This window comes from Chamaea fasciata, unplaced genomic scaffold, assembly GCF_029207755.1.
Source record: "Chamaea fasciata isolate MVZ Bird 193981 ecotype frontalis unplaced genomic scaffold, bChaFas1.0.hap1 SCAF_6, whole genome shotgun sequence".
In the NCBI taxonomy this organism is placed as follows: domain Eukaryota; kingdom Metazoa; phylum Chordata; class Aves; order Passeriformes; family Sylviidae; genus Chamaea; species Chamaea fasciata.
In genome coordinates, this window is record NW_027094091.1 from 37,426,810 (window position 1) to 37,452,172 (window position 25,363).

The window sequence follows — 25,363 nt, forward strand, 5'->3', positions numbered from 1 at the left end:
TTTTCAGATAAATGATGAAGTTGATGTTGCATTTTCTTTTATGTTTAGATTCTGGATTGGTTTGTCCAAATCTGTTTAGCACTAAAACACATACATGATAGAAAAATCCTGCATCGGGACATAAAGTCACAGGTATGTAGGTGGCTTTTTTCCAACTGATTTGTCTTTCAAAGTGATTGCAGTCATATCTTCCTAGTTTGTTTATGAAAACATTTCTAATTCTGGAAACACTTCTTCAGTCTGCAGGAGATTTATATATGTGTACAAACAGATGAGGCTATTTGATGAAACTATTAAGTGTTACTCATGTATTTATGTGTGGGGACAGAAAAGGTTATGTTTGACAATGTGAAGTAGTCTTTTATCATATTAATTAAGTAGGGTGTGTATAAGTCTGGTGTTCCATAGCATTTAAGTCTGATGTTCCATAGTAGTCAATAACAATGACTTCAGGGGGATTGAAGGGTAAAAAACTTTCTTCTCATAACGTGTAGAGAACAAAAAGTGTGCAATTGTATGAGTATTTTAATTAACAGACTTCTTTACATTTCTATGTCAAGAATATATTTTTAACCAAAGATGGAACAATACAGCTGGGAGATTTTGGAATCGCCAGAGTTCTGAACAGGTAACTCCTTTTTGATACTGTTTTTCCTCTGATTTAATTTAAGTTGCTTTGATCAAGGAAAACCCAATCTGTGTACTTGTAAGCTAATCAGTTAACATCCATCCTTATTTTTGTCTTAGTACTGCAGAGTTGGCACGCACTTGCATAGGAACACCGTACTATTTGTCACCTGAAATATGTCAGAACAAGCCTTACAACAATAAAAGGTACTAATGAGGATTTTATTAAACATTTTTGGTAAAAAGAAAATGAGTTATTTTAGGAATCTAAAGCTGTTCTAATCAAATGATGGTGAACATCGTAGTTTGTCTCTTACCCAAGTGGGTACTGAGCTTCACTGTAGAGGTGGTACCTTAGTAGATCTGCAGTAGAAAGCAAGGTCATGGAGAGATGTTCTAGATCTAGTTGTGTTCTTAATTGTGGCTCTACTTTTGCCTGTCTGCACAGTGGTTGTGCTGCCTCCATTTATGCAGTACCAATGTGAAACTCTATTAAGGATGAAACACAGCAATTTGATTATCTGAGCATGATGTGCATAGATGGGTGGCTCAGCTTGCTCCAGATAAGTCCTACAGATACCCAGCTTACACCTTTGCTGACCTGGCAGCAGTCTGTACCCGGTAACAGTGTCCCCCATGTAATTTAAACAGTTGTTAGTAAGTTACCCTTCCACTGCACTAAGCTGTTGCATTCATTGCTGGAAGTGCCTTATGCTCATTTCAATGGATTTCTTAAGAGATAAAAAATGTTGCAATTCCTTCCCCTTAATTTCTTCTACCTGGTGTTATCCAATGGTGTTCTAACCAAATCCTGTAACGAGTGAGGGTAAGTTCAGTCACTGCTAAACAGAATAAATAGACTCGGAGATTTGTGTTTGCTCAGTTACATGATGAGGTTTTCTTTGGATTTTGTTTATTTAATTCAAAGACATCAGGCAAATGTATATATTTAAACAAAAGAAGCCTTTGTCTATATTTTGTCTAAATTCTGTGGCTGAGATGGTTCTAAATTGGAAGCCAAAATAGCATCATCTGGTTTTCAAGGTGGCCTTATTTCAGTTGATGAATTGCTTTTGGGGTTTTTATTTCGTTGGGGTTTTGCAGGGTCAAAGTAGGCCATAGAGGGTAGCTTGTACACCCTCAAAAATCCACCCTTTTCCCCTTCAGAGATACACTTCACAGATACAAGTTACTTGGCAATGTTAACCTAGAATTAAGTTTTAAAGTAAGGTGTTCTCTTTCATTTAGTGATATCTGGGCCCTTGGTTGTGTTCTCTATGAAATGTGTACACTTAAACATGCGGTGAGTAGAAACTTTGTGTCTATGAAAGAGCAATCATTTCAAACAGAATTAATTTTTGATGTTATGCAGATATATTTTAGTTGACGAAAGGCTTTCATGGTAGCTGTTTGAAAATTACCTTCAGCATTTTCATCTCCGCTTCCTGTGCCAACCAACATTTTTATTGGTGTTTTGGTTCATGCCAGTCTCTGATATCTTGGCACTTGTGTTTTTAATGGATTTTATTAGCTGAAAAAATCGTTAGGTTTTGTAATAAAGGATACGGGGAATAGTGTGGGATATTTGTGGGGTTTTTGGTTGGTTGGTTTAGGGGTTTTTTTGTTGTGCTGTTGTTGTTTGGAGTTTTTTGGGGTGTTGGTTGGTTTGGGTTGGGTTTTATTCCCAAAAAACCTTGAATTCATTGAAAGCTTCACTGGAAGTCTGAATTTGGATTCTGCTTTTTTGCAGATGGCTTAATGGATTTCTATTTAGAATAGAAATAGTGCTTAGAAAACTCCCAAGGTGGAAGAGTTGCCTTTGTCCTTTTTTTTTTCTTCTATGTGTGTGTATAGTTTGAAAAGTATGTGTTCATCATTCAATTTTCAGTTATGAAGGAACGAAAATGTTGGGGTTTTTTTCTGTCCTATTATGGATCTTTTTGTGGGTTTTGTTTTGTTTGGAGCTTCTTAGTAGCTATTTTTATTAAAAGAAAAAGATTATAACAACATGAAAATGGAAAGAAAGATTTTCAAGGGATAAGGATTTAATTTCATTTCCAAATTTGTAATTTCTTCTTGCTTGGTGTTTCATGTGGCAACACTGCTGATAATGTTTAATTTCTGAGAGTGATGTCAACAATATGTTTTTTGTAAGATGGGTGAGATGTATTGTTTTCTTTTTATTGTACAAAGGAATTGAAGTGGTGCCCTCTGTTACCTGAGCTTAAACTGAAGTCTGACCGTTCCCTTGGATTTCACCCTGAATGAGTGTGAATACTTAACATTCTGTAATTTGAAATGGGGGGTTGCGAAAATGGCGGAAGACATGTTGTGGTTCGAAGCCTTTGGAAGAGGCGATCAAGCAGATAATTTTTTTTTCTTAGTTATATGTCATTGTCAGTCTAGGTCAGGAGGGAAATAATTACTTGTTAGCAACATCTATATCGCCATAGTATGAAATACCTGTATTGTGATGTATTTTTAATTGGAATTGTAATCTGAATACTTGGCAACAGATTATTTTGAACTGCTGGTGTTGACCTTGAAAATGTGTTTGTTGAGGCAAAGGAAGGTTCACTGTTAGTTTGGTTTCCTCATCATCTGTATGTGCAGCCTTGCATGTGGGCAGGCGATAAGAATAACTGTTTTCTTCCTTGTGTGATACAGTTTGAAGCCGGTAACATGAAGAACTTGGTCCTGAAGATAATCTCTGGACCTTTTCCTCCTGTTTCTATGCATTACTCCTATGACCTACGTAATCTGCTGTCACAGCTGTTTAAAAGGAATCCTAGGAATAGACCATCAGTAAACTCCATATTGGAGAAAAACTTTATAGCCAAACGGGTTGAAAAATTTCTCACACCAGAGGTATGGAGTTAGTTTTAATTCTAACTTTGCTAAAAACATCATAGGACTCTCCTTTTTCTTTATTCTGATGTTAATTTATTATGTGGAAAACTGGAGTAATGGTATTCCCTAGAGCTCTTATAGGCAAGGTCAGTTGAGGAAAAAATAATTGTAACATGAAATGTAAAGAAAAGTCTCAAATTATTAAGTGTTTGGTAGTTTCCATATATAAATCTAAAGTGACATTTCCTGAAGTGCATTGTTTTGTGTTTTTCTGTATCGTAAGGAATCACGACTGAGATACTTTGTTTAGATATGCATCTTCTCATAAAATGCGGCTGTCAATTATTTCAGCATGGTTGCTGTATAGAATTTCTTCAATCCATTTTTTGTTTGTAATTTGGAATGGCCTGAGAGCCTGTTCTGGAAAATCATGCTAAGTAAAATCATCTTTAAATTTCTTGGGGTTTAAATATATAATGTGCCTATATATAGGAGTTGCTCCTCAAAGCAGTTGCTTCCTATTCTGTTTAAAGTCTATTCATATCATTTGATATCTAATAATTTCCTTTTGATATGAATCTAGTCAAAAGAAATGAAGATTAACAAGTGAATAATAGTACTAATATGAGGTAAATAAATACAGAAGAGAAAGGGCATGGAGGAAGTGCAGTATAAATCATTCTAATGGATTCTAACTCACAACTAAAGAAATGTCATGAAAAGGCCATATATAATTGGAATTTCTATTGTGTTGAAATAAACTTTCAGCTTACTTCAGACCGAAGTCCCAAAGAAAGGTAAAATTCAGACGTCTTGGCAGATCAGTTTGTTCTAACATTTGCAACAATAATAGTTTGATCTGATTTTATTTCCAGTAAGAAATAGAATGGATATGAAATTTTTATTTGGAGTTAGTCAGTCAAAGTATAATTAGTAATAGGCAGTCTCTGTCACCAGATGGTGATACTAATTTGTCCTAGATTGAGTATGAATACTTAGGCACGATTTCTCCAACTGTACCACTGCTGTGTTTGATTTAGAGGTGTTATCTAATATTTAAAACAACAACAACAAAAAAACCCACACAGAAAGCACCTTTAACTAGTTGTATCAGTCTGTATTCATATTCAGCTGAAGGTGGTCATTCTGTGACGCAGATGTAATGCTATTTTCTTTCAGTATCATCCATGGCTAGTGCTGTTGTCCTCTGTTTCCCTTAGTCTAAGCTTAAAAATTATTTCATAGTTGAGATCTTCAGGATGTTGCAACTGTTGCTAAAATCCTATTCTTAAATGTCAGGAAATCAGTCTTTCAGTTTTATGTAAATTCCTTCTTAAGCTTCATAGTTACTAAGTTGCATTAAAGAGCAGATCTAAATTAGCATCAATTTTTTAAAAGGAGAGGGGGCTCTTTGAAAGATACTGAAGAGTCACATTTCTTTACTGTCAATAAAGGTGTTATCATGGAAACATACTGTAGTGGTTTGAAAGCAAAACAAATGAGAGGCTCCAAGTCAGAGATAGAATTTAATAGGAAAAAAAGGAAAGAAAGTAAAATAAAATAGATGCAATAATACAAAAGACCACTGACAGAGTCAGAATACAACCTGAGCGTAGTGATGGAAGCAGTCCAGATGAGGTGGTCTTCCTGAAGCAGTGATCCTGTAGAAAGGTCTGGTAGCTCAGGTCCTCTGGGAATCCAGTGGGTAAGCGCCCCTCTGGTGTTCAGAGTCTCAGCTTATATCCAGGCTGGAATGCTTGGTTCCTCCCTCTGGGCGGAGCATCTCACAATGGGATTGTGATAAGGTCTGATGGGCCCATTAACAGGAGATGGTCCAGGAGGGGGTTATCTGTGAGCTGTGTAGCAAAGGTGCTGATGGCCCATTAACAGAAGATAAGCCAGAGTGGAGGAGGCAGGGAGCACTGCCTCACCTGGTTTCAACAGTTCATGAAGATGGTGATAGAATATACTTCAACCCAGGACACATACTTAAGTTGTTACAACTTACCACTCAAATAAAAGCTTCAAGATCACTGAAATACCATTAATAGGAAACTGTAGGAAACTTTTGACTTCTGGCTTACGGAATCTTTGATGCCAGACTACAGATTTAGAATTTGCTCTGCCATCCTGTGCAGAGTCCTAAGTTCCTCACTTTGGTTCTTGTTTTGTTGGGTTTTTTCCAGGTTTCATTCCTCAGCATCCATTGTAACTGACTGGTACATTGTACTGACTGGTACAAATCAAAGCAATCTGGGTAGTTCAAGAATCTGTAAAGACTATTCCTGAACTGACACTTTTCACTTATCCTTGCTGCTCTTCCTTGAATATTTTTCATTTCTACTATATAGGTTTTGAAGTGTTTGGTTCAGAACTACCTACAGTGTTTAAGATTATGGCATATTAATATTTGAATGTTCTTTGTCTAGTCTCAAACTTTTCATCCCAGTAAGACTGCTTCCATATTTTATTATGTTAATTTGATATGCCTGACAGCACATCATATATGTTTTTCCAGATATCCACATATGTGGTCATCTTCCCATCTTAAAAAGGATAGCAACACTTTACAACTGCAAACATTTTTAAAGAACTATTTTTTGAGACAAGCTGTATGAGAAATTGAGGTGAACTTTGGCAGCTACTCAGAAATCTGAAATGAATTATGCATAAAAATTGTGTTAATGCTCACTTTAACTTTCTTCTAGATTCTTAGCTAGTTCATAAATGAGATAGCATGTGCCACCCAGAAGTCAGACTAAATTGCTTTTTAAAATTACTTGACTACGCCAAAAATGTTTGAAAATACTCCAGCTCCATATTGGTGTTAGTAATACTAGATTGAATGCATAAAGTTGAGTATTCATTTAAATGTAAAAAATGCTCTTAGTTAGATGCTTACTGCTAATGGCACACGTGTCTCAAAATGGGCTTTGGTCACAGGTACTATTGACTAACTCTTCAACTTGTTTAGCTTATTGCAGGAGAATTCAGTCACAAAATTTTCCACAAGTTTGGACCACATGCTTCACCAGGTAAGTTAGAATCTACACTGCTTTTGCTTTCAGCGTACCAAGGTCAAGTATGTAAATTGTATGAAATGGTTTGTTTTCATACCTGACTGGAATTTACAGGAAAAAAGAAGAAGCAATATCCTCTCCTCCCCTAGGGAGCTGGACATATGTGGGGTAGAAATAAATGCAAGTCCAAGCTATGAGCCTGTAATATATTAAGTGTACGTTTTCCTTTTGCAGTGTGCTACACTTCCAAAATTTAAGGAGACAGTTTAGACTGCAAATAATGAAACTAATTCATATGCTATGATTGTGTGACTTATTTTCATTCCTTAGTAATGAGAAAGGGCCAATGAGAACTACAATTTCTTAAAAAAAAAAAAAAGTGTGGGAGGTTTTATTAAAGATTCCAAGATAAACCCCTGGCTTCAGTCTCATTCAGTAAAATTGATGCTAGTGGTAACAAAGTAGATTAATTCTGTCAAGATGGTCTTATTTTACTGCATTAGTTTGCCTTTTTTTTCCCCTAGCTTTCGTTCGTAATTACTTTATTTCCCTGTAATTACTTGTTGCTCTGGCAAGGGCTTTGCTATCTTTTAGTAGTGTTTCTGTTTTCCTATTCTGTGGTAAGAGAGCCCTGCTAACCCAGAGTCAAACCCACAATAGTGGTGTGTATTCAGGAACTCTGTGGGGAAATAGTATCCCTGATGGCCATTAAAGCTCTTCTAGAACTCATCTTCTGCTGACATTAGCATTGCAGGTTTCAGTCCAGTGTTGTTAGAGGAGACAGGCCTGTCTTTCCATTCCATTAGGAAGCATCTTCCATGTGTGCATGACCCACTGTGCAGTATAGCAAGGCAACTGAATTAGGTGTCAGTTATCCAGCTAAAAGGCTTAAGATATAGAAGCTTGGAAATTGTTTTCTTCTATTTTCTTATCAAACATCAAACTTAGACAAGCTAACACATCAGCTTATGTGAATGAAATGTTAGCAGTTTGTTACAGGTTCAGGAGGATGCCCATGCACAAAAAACCTGAAACCCAACTGTGACTGCAAAGCAAATTTACTTTTATTACTAGCAGTAGCAAAAAATACTGACCGCTGGTTCCTGCAAAGCTGCTGGGCAGGAGAAGGACATGGAGAGCATGGTGCTCATGCAGGAGGGGCAGGCAGGCAGTGCACCTTCAGGGTGTCGCCTGGATCCACACGGTGTGCATCCTGTCCTTGTCACCCCTCCACCCCAGAAGCACACCTCATGGCTTCTCAGGAGTGGAATTTTTCCAGTTGCGACATCATCTCACATCTGGCCAGTGCGTGAGATGAGGCCACAGCAGCTCGTGATCCCACCTTCATGCTTAAAACAGCTCCCTTGTGTGTTGTTCCTCTTTCGCAGGTTAAGTTCCCACTGATGGACCAATACATTGTTTTTCTTTCAAGGGTCAAGTTCCCACCAGTTATAAGGTTTTTTTCATTGTCTTGTCAATATGCACAAGAGCAGACCAAATACGGCAGGGCCTTAGATACAGCTTTGGTCTCTGATCCACAGTTCACCCATCTTTCTCCAGTTTTGCTGTTCTAAGACTTTGAAAAAGGGAGCTGTGATACCCTGCCCAGCCTGGGTAGCTCAAAACCAAGGGTTTTTTTTTATTGTGGGTTTTTATTTTCTTTTCAGCTAAAAGACCAGTTCAAGAACAAACACTGACTTCAGTTGCACCAGCTCAGAAAATTACCAAACCTGCTGCAAAATATGGAGTGCCTTTAACTATCAGGAAGTCTTCTGGTGCACCTAAAAGGCCTAATGAGAAGAAGCCATTGACTAAAATTAGACAGGTAAGAAGCCAAGATAGTTGAATTGAGCAGTTTTGTTTATCCCTTATTTAACTACTATGCCTTCCTTTTCAAAATGTCTTGGTATGTGGACATGCCTCATGCACCTGCAGAGAAAGTAGAAGTAGTAGTTTAAATGCTTGGCTTGCTTCATTTTTGATTGTTTAATTTAATTTTGGTTTTAATATGTTTGATTTTAATATATTTTTTGTAAACTCCTACTTTAGGCTTGGATTTTAGTTCCAAGGCTAAATTATTTTGTGTGCTTTCATTTGCTTTGTTGGTGTTAACAACTCTTAGGAATATTGGAAGCTTGTCAGGTATACCAAGATCATTGACACTGGATAGGAACCTTTGCATCTTTTTCCTTTGTTCCAAGATAACTTCAAAGTTTCAAAATATTCAAACTTTTTTTAGCCATTTTACAAAGCATTGTCAGCCAGAGAAACTGTATTTGAAAGAGGAGTTTCCCAGATTTAATTCCATGAGCTAACGAGAAAGTTTTCTCTATACCGTCATAGAGTACTTCTGATCTTTCTTCCTGTTGTCTTCTCTTTATTCCTTATAACATAAAACTTCTATTCTCTCTCTCTTTATTTCATTAATTACTGTATAGTCAGGAGGTTTTTTTGCTACAGCTAGTTTTGGGCTAGATGCACATGCCAAACAGCTAGCAACCAAGAGGCTGGTGCTTCAGCAAGAAAACTAGTTCAGATTTTCTTCTGAATAAGTAGCATGGTTGTTGTGGGGTTTGTTTTGGTTTTTTGGGGTTTTTTTTCCTTCTCCCACGGCACTTCTGGGAACGTAATACTAAAACCTGTATCCATCTCTCAAAGTTGTAGGTGGATAGAAAATTATCCTTGAGATACAAATTATCCATGAAATTCAACAGTTATCAGAGGTTTAGAGAAAAGCTCATTGATCACGCAAACCTTATTGGCTTATGAAACACAGTTTGAAAATGCAAGAAGGGAGAGTGCAGACTTCTTGGGTGTCCTTATGATATCACAAGGTTTACGTGTTTTAAGGCTTGGTTGCAAACCCATCTATTGGTCTTTGTCATGGGTTTCACCAGCCAACACTGATCCAGCTTGCCCTGAGACTTAATGTGGCAGTGGAGAGAGGTGGAGGAAATATCCTCTTCCCACATGGAAGGAGTCAGTAATGCTGCTACTTTAAGACAGTCTTTTTGTGAACTGTACTTACTGAGAAGATGCAGGATAGAAACAATGGCTACAACTTAATATGAATGTTCTCTGAGTCTGAGCTTGTAGCTCTTGGCTGGCTTTTCAGAGGAGGATATAACAACCATCTCCTTTATTTAGTAATATTACATTGACATTATGTTATTACAAGTCTCTAAAGGTTTCCAACTTCTGTAATACTTGATTTTAAAATATCCATTTGACAGGATTGCATGTTGTCAAAAGAAAATACTGTGGAGCTCTGTGTGTTCTAGTATGGTCAGGAAAAAAAGCTTTAAAAGTAATGATGGGTTTTTAAAGAAGATTAGAATAAACAGCACATTTTATTAACTATAGCTGCTTCTTTAGCAGGTATTCGGTGGTGACTGTGTTGTCACAGGTAACAAGAACCTAAGTTAGAGTTGGAACCAAGCAAAAGAGGCCTAGGATAACCTAGCAGATCTTTTCTCCAAATAAAAGAATCTTAATAACTAGGCCCCCTCAAAGAGTTACTATAAAGAAAAGATTGTAATGAAGACTGATACTACCAGACAAGAAAAAATTCAGACAAAACAGATTTAAAAATCGCTGTGTTCAGCTTTTGAAGAACTTTTAGTACAGGATGAACAAGTAGCCCTAGATCCTAACAGTGCTTTTCACTTCAAACCTTCTGAATAATCAAGTATTTTAAACCCCATTTAGTGCACACTCAGTTGTGACTTAAAAAATATTTTCTGATAGAATTTTTCTCTCATTCTGGCGTTGTGCTGTCTAATTTGAAGTTTCACCTTTTTATGCAGGCATTTCCAATCCCACATTGATAAAAATTATTCCAGTAGAAAAAAGGAGGAAAACATTTGAGGTATCATGAAATCATATGTTTTCACACTGAACAAAAGCCAAGTCCACAGCAAGAATGACAAAATACAACCTTCAAACCTTTCCTTCTCATCTTTTTTCCCAATCATTATATAACAGTGATTTCTTTTTTTTTTAATCTTCGTGGACATACATCAGCAATTGGATCAATAATCCATCTTGACAGAGACTTGACAGAGTAATGGCTCAGTAATAAATACCAAATTATATGCTTATTTTTCAGGAACCTTCAAAAAAGAAAAGGTTAGAATTGCCTGAAAAAGAAAAACGCCAGAGAGAGCAGGTAGACAAGAGTCTTCAGATTTTTCCTTATTCCCCCATAGTAATTTTAATGAAATACCTTGTGGTGTGGTGTGTAAGAATATGCAGTAGTTTGATTTCCCAGTTCCTTAACGTCTTCAATCCTTACACATTGCAGATCAGTTTACCGAAGGCAGATGAAATGAGAAGATTGGAAAAAGAAAGGGTAAAATATGTTTAAAATGTGTTAAGAGTGAAGTTCAATTTTTACTTAGTGGTTCCTTGAATTTTGTTTTCCTGTATTGTTTTCTCCTTCAGATGGAACGAATAAACAGAGCCAGGGAACAAGGATGGAGGAATGTGCTTGGTTCAGGTGGAAGTGGTGTTAAGGTTGGCAGCAGATGCAGAAATGTGGTGCAGTCTGTTCCCCCACCTTTGATTATATGAAATGGTCTTCTCTTTTCAGGAAGATCTGCTCTTGGAGGTCAACTCTTGGGGCTGTCCATTATTAATCTGTGGATAATTTGAGATAGACTGTAACAGCTCCTCCCTGGCCTTTTGGAGATTATGTGCAATTTTCATTTTTAATTTTTCCTAAATTTCTGAATCTCTTCTCTTTCTGCCAGTAATGGTTTTCATGCACCACTTTCTTATTTCCACGCCTGCTTTTGCTGCTTTTCCTGTGCTGACTGTATGCATGAACAGCTTCTTTCACATTCAAGTTCTTTCTTGATTTTTTTGTTCACAGGTTTTCGTATTAGAGTAATGGACTTCATTCCCAGTATTAAACACTTGCTTCTAAACATTCCTTGTTATTTAGCAACATACATTTTTCTATATATCAATAAGATGTTCAGGAGGGGGGTTAAAAATTCTGAGTAAATCTAATTCTTTTTTTAATGCAGTGTGCTGTTTAGCCATTCACTTTGTGCATAATGTAATCTGATTCCTACAACAGTTTCTTCTTCCCTATTTGTGCATGTCGTAGTTTTATGGAAACATAACTGTCCTGGAAAGTAGTCTCATCAAGTCAGTTGAATATAAGGGTCTGGGTACTTTCATCAGGCAGAGCCAGACAGACAATTCCTACTGCAGGAATTTCAGTAGTGCTATGGTGTTAATCTATCTAACAATAGAAAGTGGATTGAAACACAGGGATTTGTTGTGGTGGTAGTGAGTCTTACAAAAATACTGGGCATAAACATGCTTAGTAGGGTTTTTGTAAGCTATCTTTGACTGAACAATGAAGTCAAAATGGATAGAGGTTTTATTGCTAGTCCTTGTACAAAAACAAGGAATACACAAACACCGCCCAGGTTTCAGTAGCTGCTTTTTAAATATTCCATTTCAAAATAGATGTCTCTTTGGATGTGTGCCATACATCATATAAGTAAAGCTTAAAAATAAATGCAAACTTAAGCATACCAGACTTTAAAAACTGCAAAGTGCTGATTTAATGAAAAAAAAATCAAAAAATGTAATTTGCCTCCTATGTTGTCCTCCTCTCCTTCAAGATCACACTGGCAGGCACCAATACAAGCTCCCATACAACATGATATGCTTGCATACTCACATTTGGATGAGGGCTGCATGTGTTCCTGAACACAGTGTTTCTGATTAACTCAGAGAGTTTTACTGTGAACGTATGAATTGTTCCATTGTAGCTCCAGCTGCAATCTCTATTCTCAGTTTTCTAGGGAAACTGAGGCTAGTGTGTCGGTTTTCACCATGTGTCACTGGTGTAAAACATCAAAGTAGGTGGAAGAATCATTAAGATGCCTTCTTCAAATTGGAGAGTTGAGTACAAATCATGCTGCAGGCTGCTAGTTTATCATAATTTCAGGTTTCCATATTCTATTATAATATTCTTGACTTAATTATCTTTTTCTTTTCTCCAGCATGGAAGCAATATATCCAGCAACTCCCTGACAGTGCTGTTGAATAGCATTGTTCAGGCTTTCCAATAAAACAAGCCATACAGCCTCTCACAAAGGCACAACAGAGTCACGCACTGCCTGATTCTGTCCTCCTGTTTTCATTTTGGGTTGGTTGCTGGCACCTGTTTCTGAGGATAAGTAGAGAAAGAGGTGGCAAGTGTTTGGCTTTGTGTTTGTTGTTTTAGCAGGAGCTGTAACAGTCTGTTCTCCAGACTGTTGATGAGCACCTGCTTCATATAATTTGTCTAGAGAATGATATTTCTAGATTTTGGAAACTGAACTCTAATAATGATAGGTGAAACCTTGAATAGTGTCTTAAGTGAGACTTTTCTTTCTATTTGTAGAAACTATAGTCTTGCGTAGTTATTTTTATTCAGACCAAGAGTCTGTCTGCATATTTGTTTGAATGCTTAAATAAATTCTTGATTTACTACTCTCATCTGGATTATGGGGAGCCATTGATGGGCACTGAACAACTAAAACTCAGAATGTGAGATAAATTCCATTGTCAAATACAGTCTCTTCAAGAATTTGAAAACCAGCAGTCTTAAACCTGTCACATCTGTATTCACCTGTTTGAATTTATATTAAATACTTCAGACCACTCTGGAAGGAAGACTGACACTGTTGTTAAAACACATTCCATAGGTTTACTACCATGGGCTATTTGACTGCTTCCCCCAGGCGTAAAGGAAACCTTTTTATGCATGTGCTGACAACCTTAACTTTGTTTTGCCAGTTTCACATTTTCTGCATCCATCCTTGGCTATTACTGTACATAGCTGCTTGAAACATTATTTTTTTCATTATTTTCCCTTGAAAATTCTGCAGGAACTCTAATGCTTTGAGAATGACAGGGATAATTTGCATAAAGCAGTACCTTGTGGTAGTTGTTCCCCTGATCAGAGGTTTAGTAGAGAAGCATCTAGAGAAGCATCTCAAGTCTAGTGATGGAAATCAAGGTATAGGTCAGTGGCAAAGGGGGTTCTCAGATAAATCTGCACTTAATGATATTCAGCAAACTTAGAACTGTGCTCAACTGTTTCCAGCTTCATGAAAAAAAATTGTGTGTTAGTCACTTGTCACTACTTCAGTTGTAGTAACACTTTTTTTGCTAAAACTTTAATTTTTGCCATGTAATATTATCTGTCTCTATTTACACTTCACTGGAGTAATTTTCAATGGCTTCAAAAATGTGTGACAGAGGGCTCATGTATGACTGGACTATTTTTAAAGGAAGCGAAAATGGTGTTTTATTCTGGACTGCTATCCAAAAAAAAAAAAATTATTTATCTATCTTGTAGTTCATTAAAATAGGAGCATGCGAGGGATAAAACTAGGACCAATTTAGAATTGTTGCAGAATATGTTAATATTTTTACTCTACTGAAGAGGTAAAAATTGAAAGAGCCTATTAAAACCAGTATTTGAGATTTCCACCCTACCCCTTTTGGTTTCCAGGCACCATATTATTTCGGTGGAGGTGGTGTTAGTCCTTCTCCTGTGTCTTCCAGAGGACGCTATGAACACTATCATGCTATTTTTGACCAGATGCAACAGCAAAAGGAAAATGTCTTCAGAGCAGCTGAAGAGAGGGAAGCCAAATTGAGGGCGAAACTACAAGACCAAGGAGTTGTTGAAAGGTATGGCTACCTTCCATTGGACGTTACATCTGTTCTGCTTTAGATGAAAGTAACAAAAGTTACTGTACGTATTTATCTACAGAGGAATTCCACCTGGAACACGTCCAGGAGTTCCTAAGGGACCTGCAGGTCATCACCATTTACCCGATGTTGGTGCAGTTAGGAAAAAAGGGAAAAGATTGAAGGAGGTGTCTAAACAAGCCAATGCAAACAGGTTGGACTACGATAATCCGTGAATCTGTCCCTACGTGTTAGATTCTTGTTCTGTGTCTGGTTTCATTTAGTAGTTGAGCATGTCTCCAGATCACTCCTATTCATTGGTATTGTCCTGTCTGTTTGTGTGTTGGTCCCTTACAGACCACAATTCTTTTAGAGCCAGTGGAGGTCTATCAGAGTCAGCACTGTGATTCTGGCTCTGGTCCAGCCGGGCAGGGTATGGCAAAAATAAATGGGACCAGAATGCTGGAGTGCCCGAAAATGGTGGTCCGATCACAAATGCAGCAACCACGTGGTTTGGGAGGCAGCATCCAAAGACCTGGGGGTGTGGCTAACTTAACAATATATGAGGCTATCTGGGAGCAGGGCTCCAATCCTGAACGGGGGTTAGGGGCATGACATTGTATGTCAAAGGTCCCAAACGAAATGAAAACTAGAACTAGAGACATGTCCTATTTTGGAATGATGCCATTAGCGTCCTGATTTCCATATCCCGCCTCCCATGGTCTCAGGTTTATGGTTTCTGCATAGGCTGCCTGGGCTAAGGTATTACCCATCTCAGCTAGCTCAGTTACCAGAGAGATCTTGGCTTTTCCAGTAATGGAAAAAATAGTTTACTAAGCAAATGTACCTAAAGTAGATTTCAGACAAAATTGTTGACTTAACGTGATTGTAGATAACATCATAAGTCTCCTCCTTTGTTTTGTTCATTGTTCCTCTTTTTGTGTTACCTGGAAAGATGTGTCCTTCTCCCATCATCTTATTCTTCCTGCTTTCTCTGCACCTAAGTGCTTGTAGTATTGCAAAGCACCTAGAATGATCCCAGAATTGCTGGGTCCTGTTTATCAATCAGTGGAAAACTTCTAGGAGCTTTCTTCATTGAGATGTGAATGCCAGGTGTTATAATGGTGTGCAGCTTCTAATTCAGTATTCAAATAGTGGATTAGAAAATCTAAGTCTAATTACTGAAAATAGGGTATTTTTATTTTTAAAAGGATTGTAAGCAAATACTGATTTTCTTTTTAATGTTTTCACTCTTTCAAATAGCTTCTTCAAAACTTCTTTGCTGTCCTTTAGATCTCGTAATATTTCCCAAAGAACCGTGTTTGCAGTTGTGACTAGTAAAGGGGAAAATACCATTTTCCTGGAAGTTCAGTACTGTGTATGTAACTAACTGACTTTCCTAGAGGCACAATATTTCTCCTTCATTATTTAAACTTCTGCAGAGCCAACGATCTGTTCCATGGAGGAAGACATAAATGGAGTTAATATGAGAAAAAAGAAGTGCCTAAAGAAACCATTTATTCTTGTAAACTAAATTAATTCAATTTTATGTTCTAATATAATATGTACTTGCAAGTATAGATTTTTTGCTATTTTAAAATTTGCAGCAATAACATCATGCTTAACATTGATATTACAATTCTGAAAGCTCCAAGGTATATTTTATATTCTTTATAGTAGGTTGGACTGTTGTGAGATAATTAAAATTCTTCCTGGTACAACCCAGTACTGGAATGTATCTTTTGCCAGCTCTATTTAAATGTGTTTCCTCCTCTATTTATTCTCAGTGCTTTGCACAAAGTGCACAATCCCCAACTCTTGCCTAGATTAGGAAACAGTTTGGCTCATACATTTGAAAATATTAGATTATATTTGTCTACACCTGGATAAACTGTTTCAAATGTATAAAAATTGAGAGCAGCTATAGCAGAGTGCTGCAATTTATAAATAACATGGAGACTGGGAAGAGAAATCAATTCAGTGTTCCTCAAATACATGAATTCGGAAGCACTCAATGAAAACACTGTCCAGAAGTTTCAAAGAGGTAGAGATTGGGTTTTTTTCTGTGTATAAACTGGGTTACTGTTAGCTTTAAACTGAGATGCTAGGTGCTGTTTCATAGCATCTTCAATGTGTTAAGAATTTGTTTTTTACCTAGAAGCAATTTTATTATCATAGCCAGCCTAGCTCTATTTGTCCTGTACTTAATTCTTTCAGCTGAAGGCTAGTGTTCATGATGTTTTACTCAATGAAAGAATTTAAATAACAAGAATACTGTTAAAGATAGTCAATTTAGGGCATATATTGAAGAAGCTGAGAAATCTTCAAGTTGAAGTCTTTCTCCCTGTACTACCACTATTGTAAAGCTGAGTATATTCAGTGTCAGCAATCTTGAAAAATTGTCTCAGGCAGAAGTACAGCCCAGAAGAAATCTAGTTGAAATGTTTTAGTAAAGTGAGTCACTCACCTTTAGAGTAAGAAAAAAACATTTTCATAAAATGTTCATTAAATGTTGAGATAAGATGTTCCTGTGAATTTGGTTTGAGACAAATAGGATTGTCTTGGCTTGGGTTTTTTTGGAAAGACCTCTCCTCCAACACGGTAAGGTTCATAATGTGTGACAAACTTCAACTGCATTGACAGGGCTTTGCACAGATTTCACTATCCACCAACTGAGTTCATATTTAATTAAAAGGTAAAGTAAAAATCTTTCAATGAATTGGGTATGTGTACACAAAGATTGGCAAGTATTTGTTTCTTTGCCAGTAACAACTGTGTGGATTGTCTTGCATTTTCAGAGTAGTGTTTGTTTTATTGTATCAGGGTAGTTTTATCTCTGTGTTTTAATGAATTATAGCATGTGGAAAAAAAAATCATTTCCTTTTTGATTGGCAGGTGAAGGGGCAAAATAATAAAATGCAAGTATTTTAATTAGTGTGCTGATTAATTATGAATTACTAGAGCTTCCTGTATTGCAAAACGATTTTTTCTTTAACTGCCCCAGCCTAATGGAGGATTCCTATCAGCACATTCCAGTTGCTTCCTGACTGTTGCCAAACCCCCAGTGGTCCTCAGTTAAAGGAGGCTCAGGGAACCTTGGAAAGGCCTCATCATTCTACTATTTGTAGAATATCTTACACCATTTCTCTGTGGTTTGGTTTTATTTTAGTATGGAACCTCTCTGGGTCTACTTCTAACAAATTTGTCGGAGTCTGGTTCCTCTATGATCTTACTAATGTATTCATAGTGTTGCAGGGTGTTTGCTCATGGTAACCTAAATGTAGCCTTTTTGTCTTCCCAAGCAGGTCCCTGACCTGGGGTGAAACTTGTCAAAAAACAATCATCTTGTTATGGCTAATTTTAGGATAGGAAAATTCCTTCAGGGATCCTTTGAAAATAAACAAAAAAGAAATCCCCCAAGGTTTCCTAAAAGGAGTTGCCAGAACGCTCTGAAAATAGTAGCACTGTAGTAATTCCCTAAGTGGTAGAAGCTCTTGCTGCAAAGGTAGGACAGTCTTGAAAAGATGTCACAGTATTGACCTTACTGATTGGCTCATGTGATGAGTTCTTGCTCATCTCTGAAGGGAAATCTTGAAGGAGTCTTCTTTTTCACAAATTATAACAGTAATGAAACAAGCTGAGCCACTTCCAGAAACAACCATATCAAGACTGTGTTTTGCCATTCGTTTTTGTTTTGATGGCAAGGATCTGGAAGGACAAAAATACAGTGTTTTAGATTTATTTTTTTAATAGTTCTTCTCAGCTTTATTAGTTCTTCTTTTACTAAGCCTATTTTCCTCCATTTTGTGGAAGTGTGACTTGTATTTTGGCTGATGAAAGGCATTTTTTGAAGATGCCTGACTCATATAAAGTTACTTTTTTCCCTTGTGTGTTCTAGTTAGAATAAGTGGAGGGGGGAGGACAGTGGGGGTGGTGGTGTTTAGAGTGTCATATTTCAGAGACTTTCATCTTGCTGTGTTGAAATTACTCAGGCAAAAAGGATGGATAGCTGCAGATAGAGCAAAGCAAGTTGAAGAATTCTGGCAACGAAAGAGAGAAGCCATGGAAAACAAAGCTCGAGCTCAGGGACACATGGTATGAAATCTGGTCTTCCTGTGTGTATTACTGTTTCAGCATGCTTTGTGAGTCTTTGAAGTAGCATCATAAGTGAAATACTGACCTAATATTTTCCTTAAGTGTTGGAAAAAAGAGAGATTGGAAGATAAGTTTTCTGCATTTCGTTGCTAATTTTAATAAAATGTAACATAATTGCAGAGTACATTTTTCATTACTTTAAACTTATAACAAAGGAAATTATCTTTGTTTGCATGTGTCTAACTTGCAGTTTGAATTTTAGAAGATTCGTTTACATTTTTTGCTGTTTATACTTCGGAGCCATGGTTAAAATTAAACTTCGTGTTATACAGTAGCTTGAATCAAAAGTGAAGTTTAATCAAACTGATGCAGCTAATGGTCAGACATAGTAGTGCATGCTAGGAAAACGCATTCTGCTTATTGAAAAGGTGTTATAAAGTCATCCACGTATGTCAATGTTGATCTTTATAAAATCTTTACTCTTTAGAAATTGAGTAGGACATAGTGTCATAAAATGTTCTTTATGCTTGTGGTTCTAAATTCAGTATTCCTTTAGGAAGTTTGTTCGAAACATATATTGGAAATGACTGTGTTTTGATGACATGGAGGTTTTTACTTTTTGAATGCTTCTCTGCACTGTCCATATGGAATTGAGTGACAATATTTTTGTCAGCTGCTGATATTGAACTGTCTGTGCTGCAGTAGCAGTGAGATGAGACCAACTGCAGATTTATAGAAGCATCTCCTGAGTTATACCTGATAATCAGATTATGATTTAAAGCCAGACCTTAATGTCAGGGATTATTTCACTTACAGTAAGCAATTCTTAGGTACTTTGATTCACTGCTTTGATGGTGAAGTATCCTTAGATTAGTATATATGTTTTAAAATATGAATCTTCCTCTCTAAAACTATGGTTCTGTTTTTTAAAACCTTCAAGACCAGTAAATAATTTTGAAAAAAATGAGCAATTCTTGTCACTACCTCTTCTTGGACAAGTTGTTAGTAGTACCTTCTTCCATTTTGTTCTTGACGTTGTTAGCATTGATATAAATTTATGGGATCAGTTAATTTAAGATACCAAATTTTCAAGTTAACGTTTCTCAGTTTTCTCTAATGTGTTCAATGAGCCTAAATATTTTACTCTTAGATGGTTCCCATAATAAAACAGGGAGGTCACTGAACAGTTTAAAAAAGTAACTTCCAGATATTTAAGACTTATGACTTGAAGCCAGAGTACCAAATCCATTCCTGGAATTGCCATTGAAAGCAGAAGTTATCAACAGCTTCCTTCTATTTGTGCAGGACAATAATTTGACTAGCTAGCAGTTGTTCTTATATAGGCTCCTGTTTGGAGAATGTTGATCTGAAAGGAGAAATCATCAGCTAATAGTCAGCCTTTTGTCTGATGACTGCCAGTAATTTACCCAGCTTCTATTAAATACAATTGCTGTCAATTTTAATTTTCAACTGACAGTCTAAATTTGACTCACTAATTGAGTTGATGGTACTTTCAGACATCTGTTTTGTAGGACAGCTGCTGACCTAATTTGCTACTTCACTGTAGCTGTGTGGCATTGCAAAATATGAGTCCTGGTCTTTGAAAATTTAATGTAGACAGATGAGTAAAATTAACAATCTACAAAAAAGAAAATCAGTTCTCAAAAATCTTGCTTCCAGTTTCTTTCTTAAGAGCAGTTATATAAATCGCCATCAGTGATGGAAATACCTAAATTAACTTCAATGCTAGAACAAAGAACAATTAAATTCTTTCAATAGTGCCAGTAAGCTTTTGTAAATCTCAGGAACATGTATTAAAAAGTTAAAAATAAAACCAAATATTTTCTGAAAAGATGAATATGGAAAATATTCTTTTCTATTGGCTTAATGCTCAAGCTGAAACCAGCATTCATGGAGCCCTTATGAATGTATAAGAACTACTCTTTCACAAAATGGTTCCTTTAATTTGTTCTCGAATCCCCTGGTCACTAAACCACAGAAGTGCAGTAATGTGCTATTTCCTTGAGCTATTAATTTTTCTTAATCTGAGAGATTATTTAACCAGAATATTTGGATTCAGTCAAAAACTCACTGGAGTATTTACCTATGGTTGTCTACACACAAGCTTGAGAAAGCCAGAGCCCCTGGCATTTTATAAGGCAGAAGGTCTATCACATGTATGTGTGCTTGCTGTCTTTATTGTATGTTGCACTAACAAATCAAGGAATTTTTAACCTGTTCAGCAAAAAATTTGTGGTATATCATTAGTAAAATAATTCAAGTATTCTTTATGTTAATCCAAGCAGAGAACATGAAGTTAAATGATTCTTGTACTGTTCTGTAGAGAACTTTCTTGAAGGTTGAAATCCTTTCAGTGACAAGTCACAGAGTACATCACATGAACCAAGTCTATACACTGCATGTGTATTAGACATTTAGCACAGCTTGTTAGGTGTAATGTGAAGTGCTTTATTAGATTTCTGAGTCATTGTTGTTAAAAAAAGCCTTATCTAAGAACATAAAAAGATTCCACTTTCTATTTTAGGCTTGACTCAGCAGTGGCAGAAATCCCAACCCTGTGCCACCATTTTTATATAATCCAGATGTAGAAAACTCATACACATCACAATTTAGGTTTTCTAACATAGCATGAGAAAATTAGAATTGAAGGGAGAAGGCAACTATATTCTTAGCGCTCTTGTCTCTCTCTTTGGCTACTCAGAAATTTTAGTTACTGCTGTCATATGTTTCATGTAAGTGAAAAAGGCTTTTTGGTTAACTTCAGAACATCTGCAAATCTTTGATGGATTTGGTTTCTTATAAGTGAACAGTTATTGGATAAAAGCAGATCACTTTACTGCCCCAGCCACCTTAAATTTGATACCATTAAATGGCAAACAGGGTACACTGCAAAACGTGGCAGATACCTATGGAGGCAGGTCCATTTCTGCAAGAGGAAGGAAATCCAGAAACAAGGAGGAAGAGGTATGCTTGCTGCATGTTTGCCACTTTGCTCATCACAAAAATAGCACTATTTTGACCTTGACTGTGCCCAGTTTGCCTGCGTGGTTCCATCTGTGTAACAAAATTAAAGAACTTTCTAATTTTCTAGGAAATAATTTACTGTTAATGTTGATTTGGTGTGTTTAATTATTTTGGTTTTTAAAATAATCAAAATAATAGTTGCTTACATCAGTCTGTCTCAGAGAAGTTCTTAAATTTGATACACATAGGTATCACTGTATCCCAATCCCGTTGTGATCAATGCAGCCTTTCCTAGCTTTCAGTAATGTAAAATATAGTTATAATGATTAGTACTAAGAAACATACATTCCAATTTTCTTTATTTTCATTACACGAGAATTTTTCTGGAGGTTAGTAAATGCTAATGAAGTGATTACAATAATATTGGGGGGTGGTTCACCCATTTTATTTTTTTGTGGAATCTGATATATTTTAAGTTAGCTATATTGGAGAGAGTTTCCATAGAGCTGAAACTTGTGTCATTTCTTTGCGTTAGGAATATTTGGCAAGATTGAGACAGATCCGGCTACAAAACTTTAATGAACGTCAACAGATTAGAGCAAAACTTCGTGGAGATAAGGTTGGTTTAAAAATAGTCTTAAATACTTATGGAAGTTGATTGTGGGGTGTATTCTTTTACCCCTGGTGGAAGACTTCTGTTCTAGGCAGTTTTATATAGAGATATATATTTTAGGCAGCACATATTGTGAAAAAAAACTGGAATTCAAGAGCATCAAACCTTTCTTGTGTACCTCACTTGCAGAACATGCAGCAGTGATGAGGGGTGGCATGTGAGAGCCCAGCATTGTAGGCCACTTTCCTTGCAACAAAAGGCACATTACTTTTTTGCTGACTTATTAAAGCTTCACATCCTTTAAACCCAATTGTCCCTGAAAAACCAAACAAATAAACAAAACCCCCTCTCATGTAGGGGTTCAAGTAGACATTGCATTTAAACAAGGAGTTACTTAGTGAAACGGACCCAAGTTAGTCATACAGTCAATTAAAATATTCTGAGTAGGCACTCTATCACTCAGCTTTTAAACATGAACTGATGATAATTCCCTGAAGACTTTCACTTTGCAGAATGAAGCTGCCCATTCTGATGGACAGGACTCTAGTGAGGAAGCAGAATTGAAACGTAAGAAGATAGAAATGCAGAAGGTAAGTGTGGAGTGGGAGGACATGGAAGTTGCTGTTGCCAAATATGTTTTATATCTTGTGAATTCTCTTATATTTCATTTTGGTATCAATAGTTTGTTCATTTATCATTAACATGGAGAGGTTAACTGTATTGAGCAAACAACTCTGTTTGGCTGCTTTGTCTTGGCAATTTTAAAACATGCTGAAACATAGTGTAGTCTGTTCTTTCAAGTCAAGGATTTTCCCTATCCCAGCCTTTGAGATTTATCTCTAGGGTAGTTTTAGTCCTAATGGCAATTTGGTATGACTAAAACAGCATTTTGAGACTGAAAGGGTAAGAAAAATACCTTAGACAACAGCTTTATTTTAGTTAAAGAGTAAAGGAAGGCACAACTCCTTAAATGGGCTGACATGGGCTATGTGTGGACTGGAATGTGAGTTATATAACCCTATGATGAATTACATTTAAACCAGATGTATTTCACAGTATTATACATAGCAAGTATTGCTCTGATCTACTGTATTATTTTTCCCCCATCATCCGCAAAGTACAGTGTAAAAACAAGGTAACCTTGTGCCTAACCTGAAAACTAGAGATGAAACAGCAAGTGATGTTTTTTGTGTTTGAGTAAGTTGGTAAAATTTAAACTGAATATTGAATATTTTTTGATTAATGCAGTTAGCTTCAAAGCTAATTTTAAGTAAAGATTCTAATTTTACATCACTCTGTTGAAGATTACAATGTACACTAAAAATACAACCGTGCAAATCAAGAACTGTAATTAAATTTTGAGGAGTTGCCATTATTCCAACATAAAAGATCAGTTATTATACTTGTGTGATAATTTTGTCGGTGGAGTCCTCCTTTCACAGTCTATACAGTGGTGAGAGAAAGGGGGTAAGTAATCCAAGAATATTCCTTCTTAAGATGTTCCATGAAATAGGTTGCTGATGATTTTATGTTGGTCTTTTTTTTTCTTGCTTGTTTACTGTAGGCCCAAGCAAATGCTCGTGCTGCAGTTCTGAAGGAACAGTTGGAGCGAAAGAGAAAGGAAGCATATGAAAGGGAGAAAAGAGCCTGGGAAGAGCATGTAAGAAAATTAATCTGTTACCTGCAGTCAAAGCATGTAGGGCCATATCTTTGTTTAAATAAAATCCTATACTGTGATTTTTCAAGACAAGTAGTTCTGGAAGTGGAGAGAGTATCTTGTATCAATCAGAATTCCCTAATTGGAGGCCTAATCATAGGTATGCTTCCAGGAAGACTTTCAAATGTCAAACCTAAGAATCATTAGGATTACCCCAACTATTAATGGTCTGTTAATTACTAAAATATATTTTATCTTCTTTTACTTTTGTGTGCTATGGAACAAGAAGTCCAACTAGTAATAATAGTATGACTAGTAAAAGCAGGATGTAAAGCTAACCAATTGATGTAGAGCGGGTAGTTGTATTTTGAATGAATGTGTGGCATTATTGTCCTTTTGTAAGGATTACATGAGCCTAATTGATAGTACTGTGTTTAATGTGCATTAATTGAAGTTAATTTTTTTTTAATTGAATCTGTACAGCTGATTGCAAAAGGGGTAAAGAATCCTAATGTGCCTTTTCATGTGGAAGCTATAGAACATAGTGCTATGAATGGAGTACAGGAGCCTGGAGCAGCTCTTCCTAAGCCACAACTTCCAGTGAAGCCTGGTGTACCTGTCATCTCCATGACTTCTGCTTTGAAGGAAGTGGGTGTGGTAGGTACTTTTTCTAAGAGGGTAAAATTAATGAAAAGGAAATAGATAATGATTGGAAAGAGAATATAGAGAAAATGTATAGGTTAGGTAGAAAAAAATTGTTATGGACATTCGTTGCTTCTAATTAGGAAAAAGAAATTTTTTAAATAAGAAAAAAAAAGTAAAAAGAAATCAAAGCTTGGAAGCTGTTGAAGCACATCTCTACTCTGAAAGTGAAATTCATGTTTTGAGCCAAATAGCTTATGACAAACCCTAGGCTACAGTTTCCATTTTGATCAGGGCAGTTATGTTTAGCTGAAGAAGACATCAACTTCCAGCATTTTTATCAGCCTCTTGAAGAGAGGAGTTAATGAGTTGCCTACTCAGAGGAAGTGAGCAGATAAATTTTGAATGATAGGATTATATTAATGATTGTTTTCAGTGAGCTTGAATGTGCTGAATATTACAGAGAAGACAAAGCTTAAGATTCCTGAATCTGTTAGTGCTCTTTCTTCTTATTGTCTAAAAGAGCATTGTCATTTCTATTTTGCCTACTCAGTCCTGATACTACAAATATTTCCATGTTTCACTCAAGTACTTCATGTTACAATTGTGAAACTGAGCAGGTGTGTGTAACTTTGTACAATTTAAATTTTTAAAACAGTCTGTGTTAATTTGAATGCTAGCTTTTGTACTTCTACCTAAGCTGTTTCTAAATTTTAGTGTAGTGTAGTACTTCATACTGTATTCAACCCTGAAGGCTATGACTATGAGAATGGAGTGAAACTTACAATAAAGAGTATATATAAAATGTAATACACTGAAAGATGTCACATGATAGCTGGAAAAATAAATCATGACAAATACTAAAATCATTAGCATTTTTTCTACATGGACAGTTTGTCTCACAGTAATTTAAGACAGTGACTATAACAGACTAAAAAATAGCACCCAGAGCAATTGGAAATGGACAATACGAGCCTTGTACACAGATAATAAATTCTACATTTTTGCCTTCAATGTTATAATCAATATCACTTATCTCTTCTCCCTTCTTTTTTTTCTTCACAAATTATCCTTGACTCTGTGCTTGCCACTTTTTTTGGTTCTCTTGTAGAATTACTCATTTGTAGCATAGGAATTTGGTGGCATCTTGCTGTAGAGGTAATTTCTGGC

The 25,363-nt window shown here is 36.3% G+C and overlaps 1 protein-coding gene across 16 annotated transcripts in view; it reads left to right on the forward strand.

Annotated features, from left to right (window-relative positions):
• The window catches only part of NEK1 (NIMA related kinase 1), a 44,006-nt gene that overhangs the window by 7,022 nt on the left and 11,621 nt on the right, over nt 1-25,363 (forward strand). For 7 of the 16 annotated variants that reach the window (XM_066185993.1, XM_066185999.1, XM_066186008.1 and 4 more), the window contains 18 exons: nt 49-132; nt 561-628; nt 748-834; nt 1,876-1,930; nt 3,295-3,495; nt 6,452-6,512; nt 8,165-8,322; nt 10,606-10,665; nt 10,801-10,848; nt 10,941-11,012; nt 14,020-14,201; nt 14,284-14,415; nt 18,194-18,296; nt 21,198-21,281; nt 21,817-21,900; nt 22,392-22,484; nt 23,459-23,554; nt 24,035-24,208. In XM_066185993.1, the coding sequence (XP_066042090.1) occupies nt 49-132; nt 561-628; nt 748-834; nt 1,876-1,930; nt 3,295-3,495; nt 6,452-6,512; nt 8,165-8,322; nt 10,606-10,665; nt 10,801-10,848; nt 10,941-11,012; nt 14,020-14,201; nt 14,284-14,415; nt 18,194-18,296; nt 21,198-21,281; nt 21,817-21,900; nt 22,392-22,484; nt 23,459-23,554; nt 24,035-24,208 (1,842 nt within the window). The remainder of the gene's footprint in view (nt 1-48; nt 133-560; nt 629-747; nt 835-1,875; nt 1,931-3,294; nt 3,496-6,451; nt 6,513-8,164; nt 8,323-10,605; nt 10,666-10,800; nt 10,849-10,940; nt 11,013-14,019; nt 14,202-14,283; nt 14,416-18,193; nt 18,297-21,197; nt 21,282-21,816; nt 21,901-22,391; nt 22,485-23,458; nt 23,555-24,034; nt 24,209-25,363) is intronic. The other 9 variants (XM_066185997.1, XM_066186001.1, XM_066186000.1 and 6 more) reach the window with 9 other exon arrangements.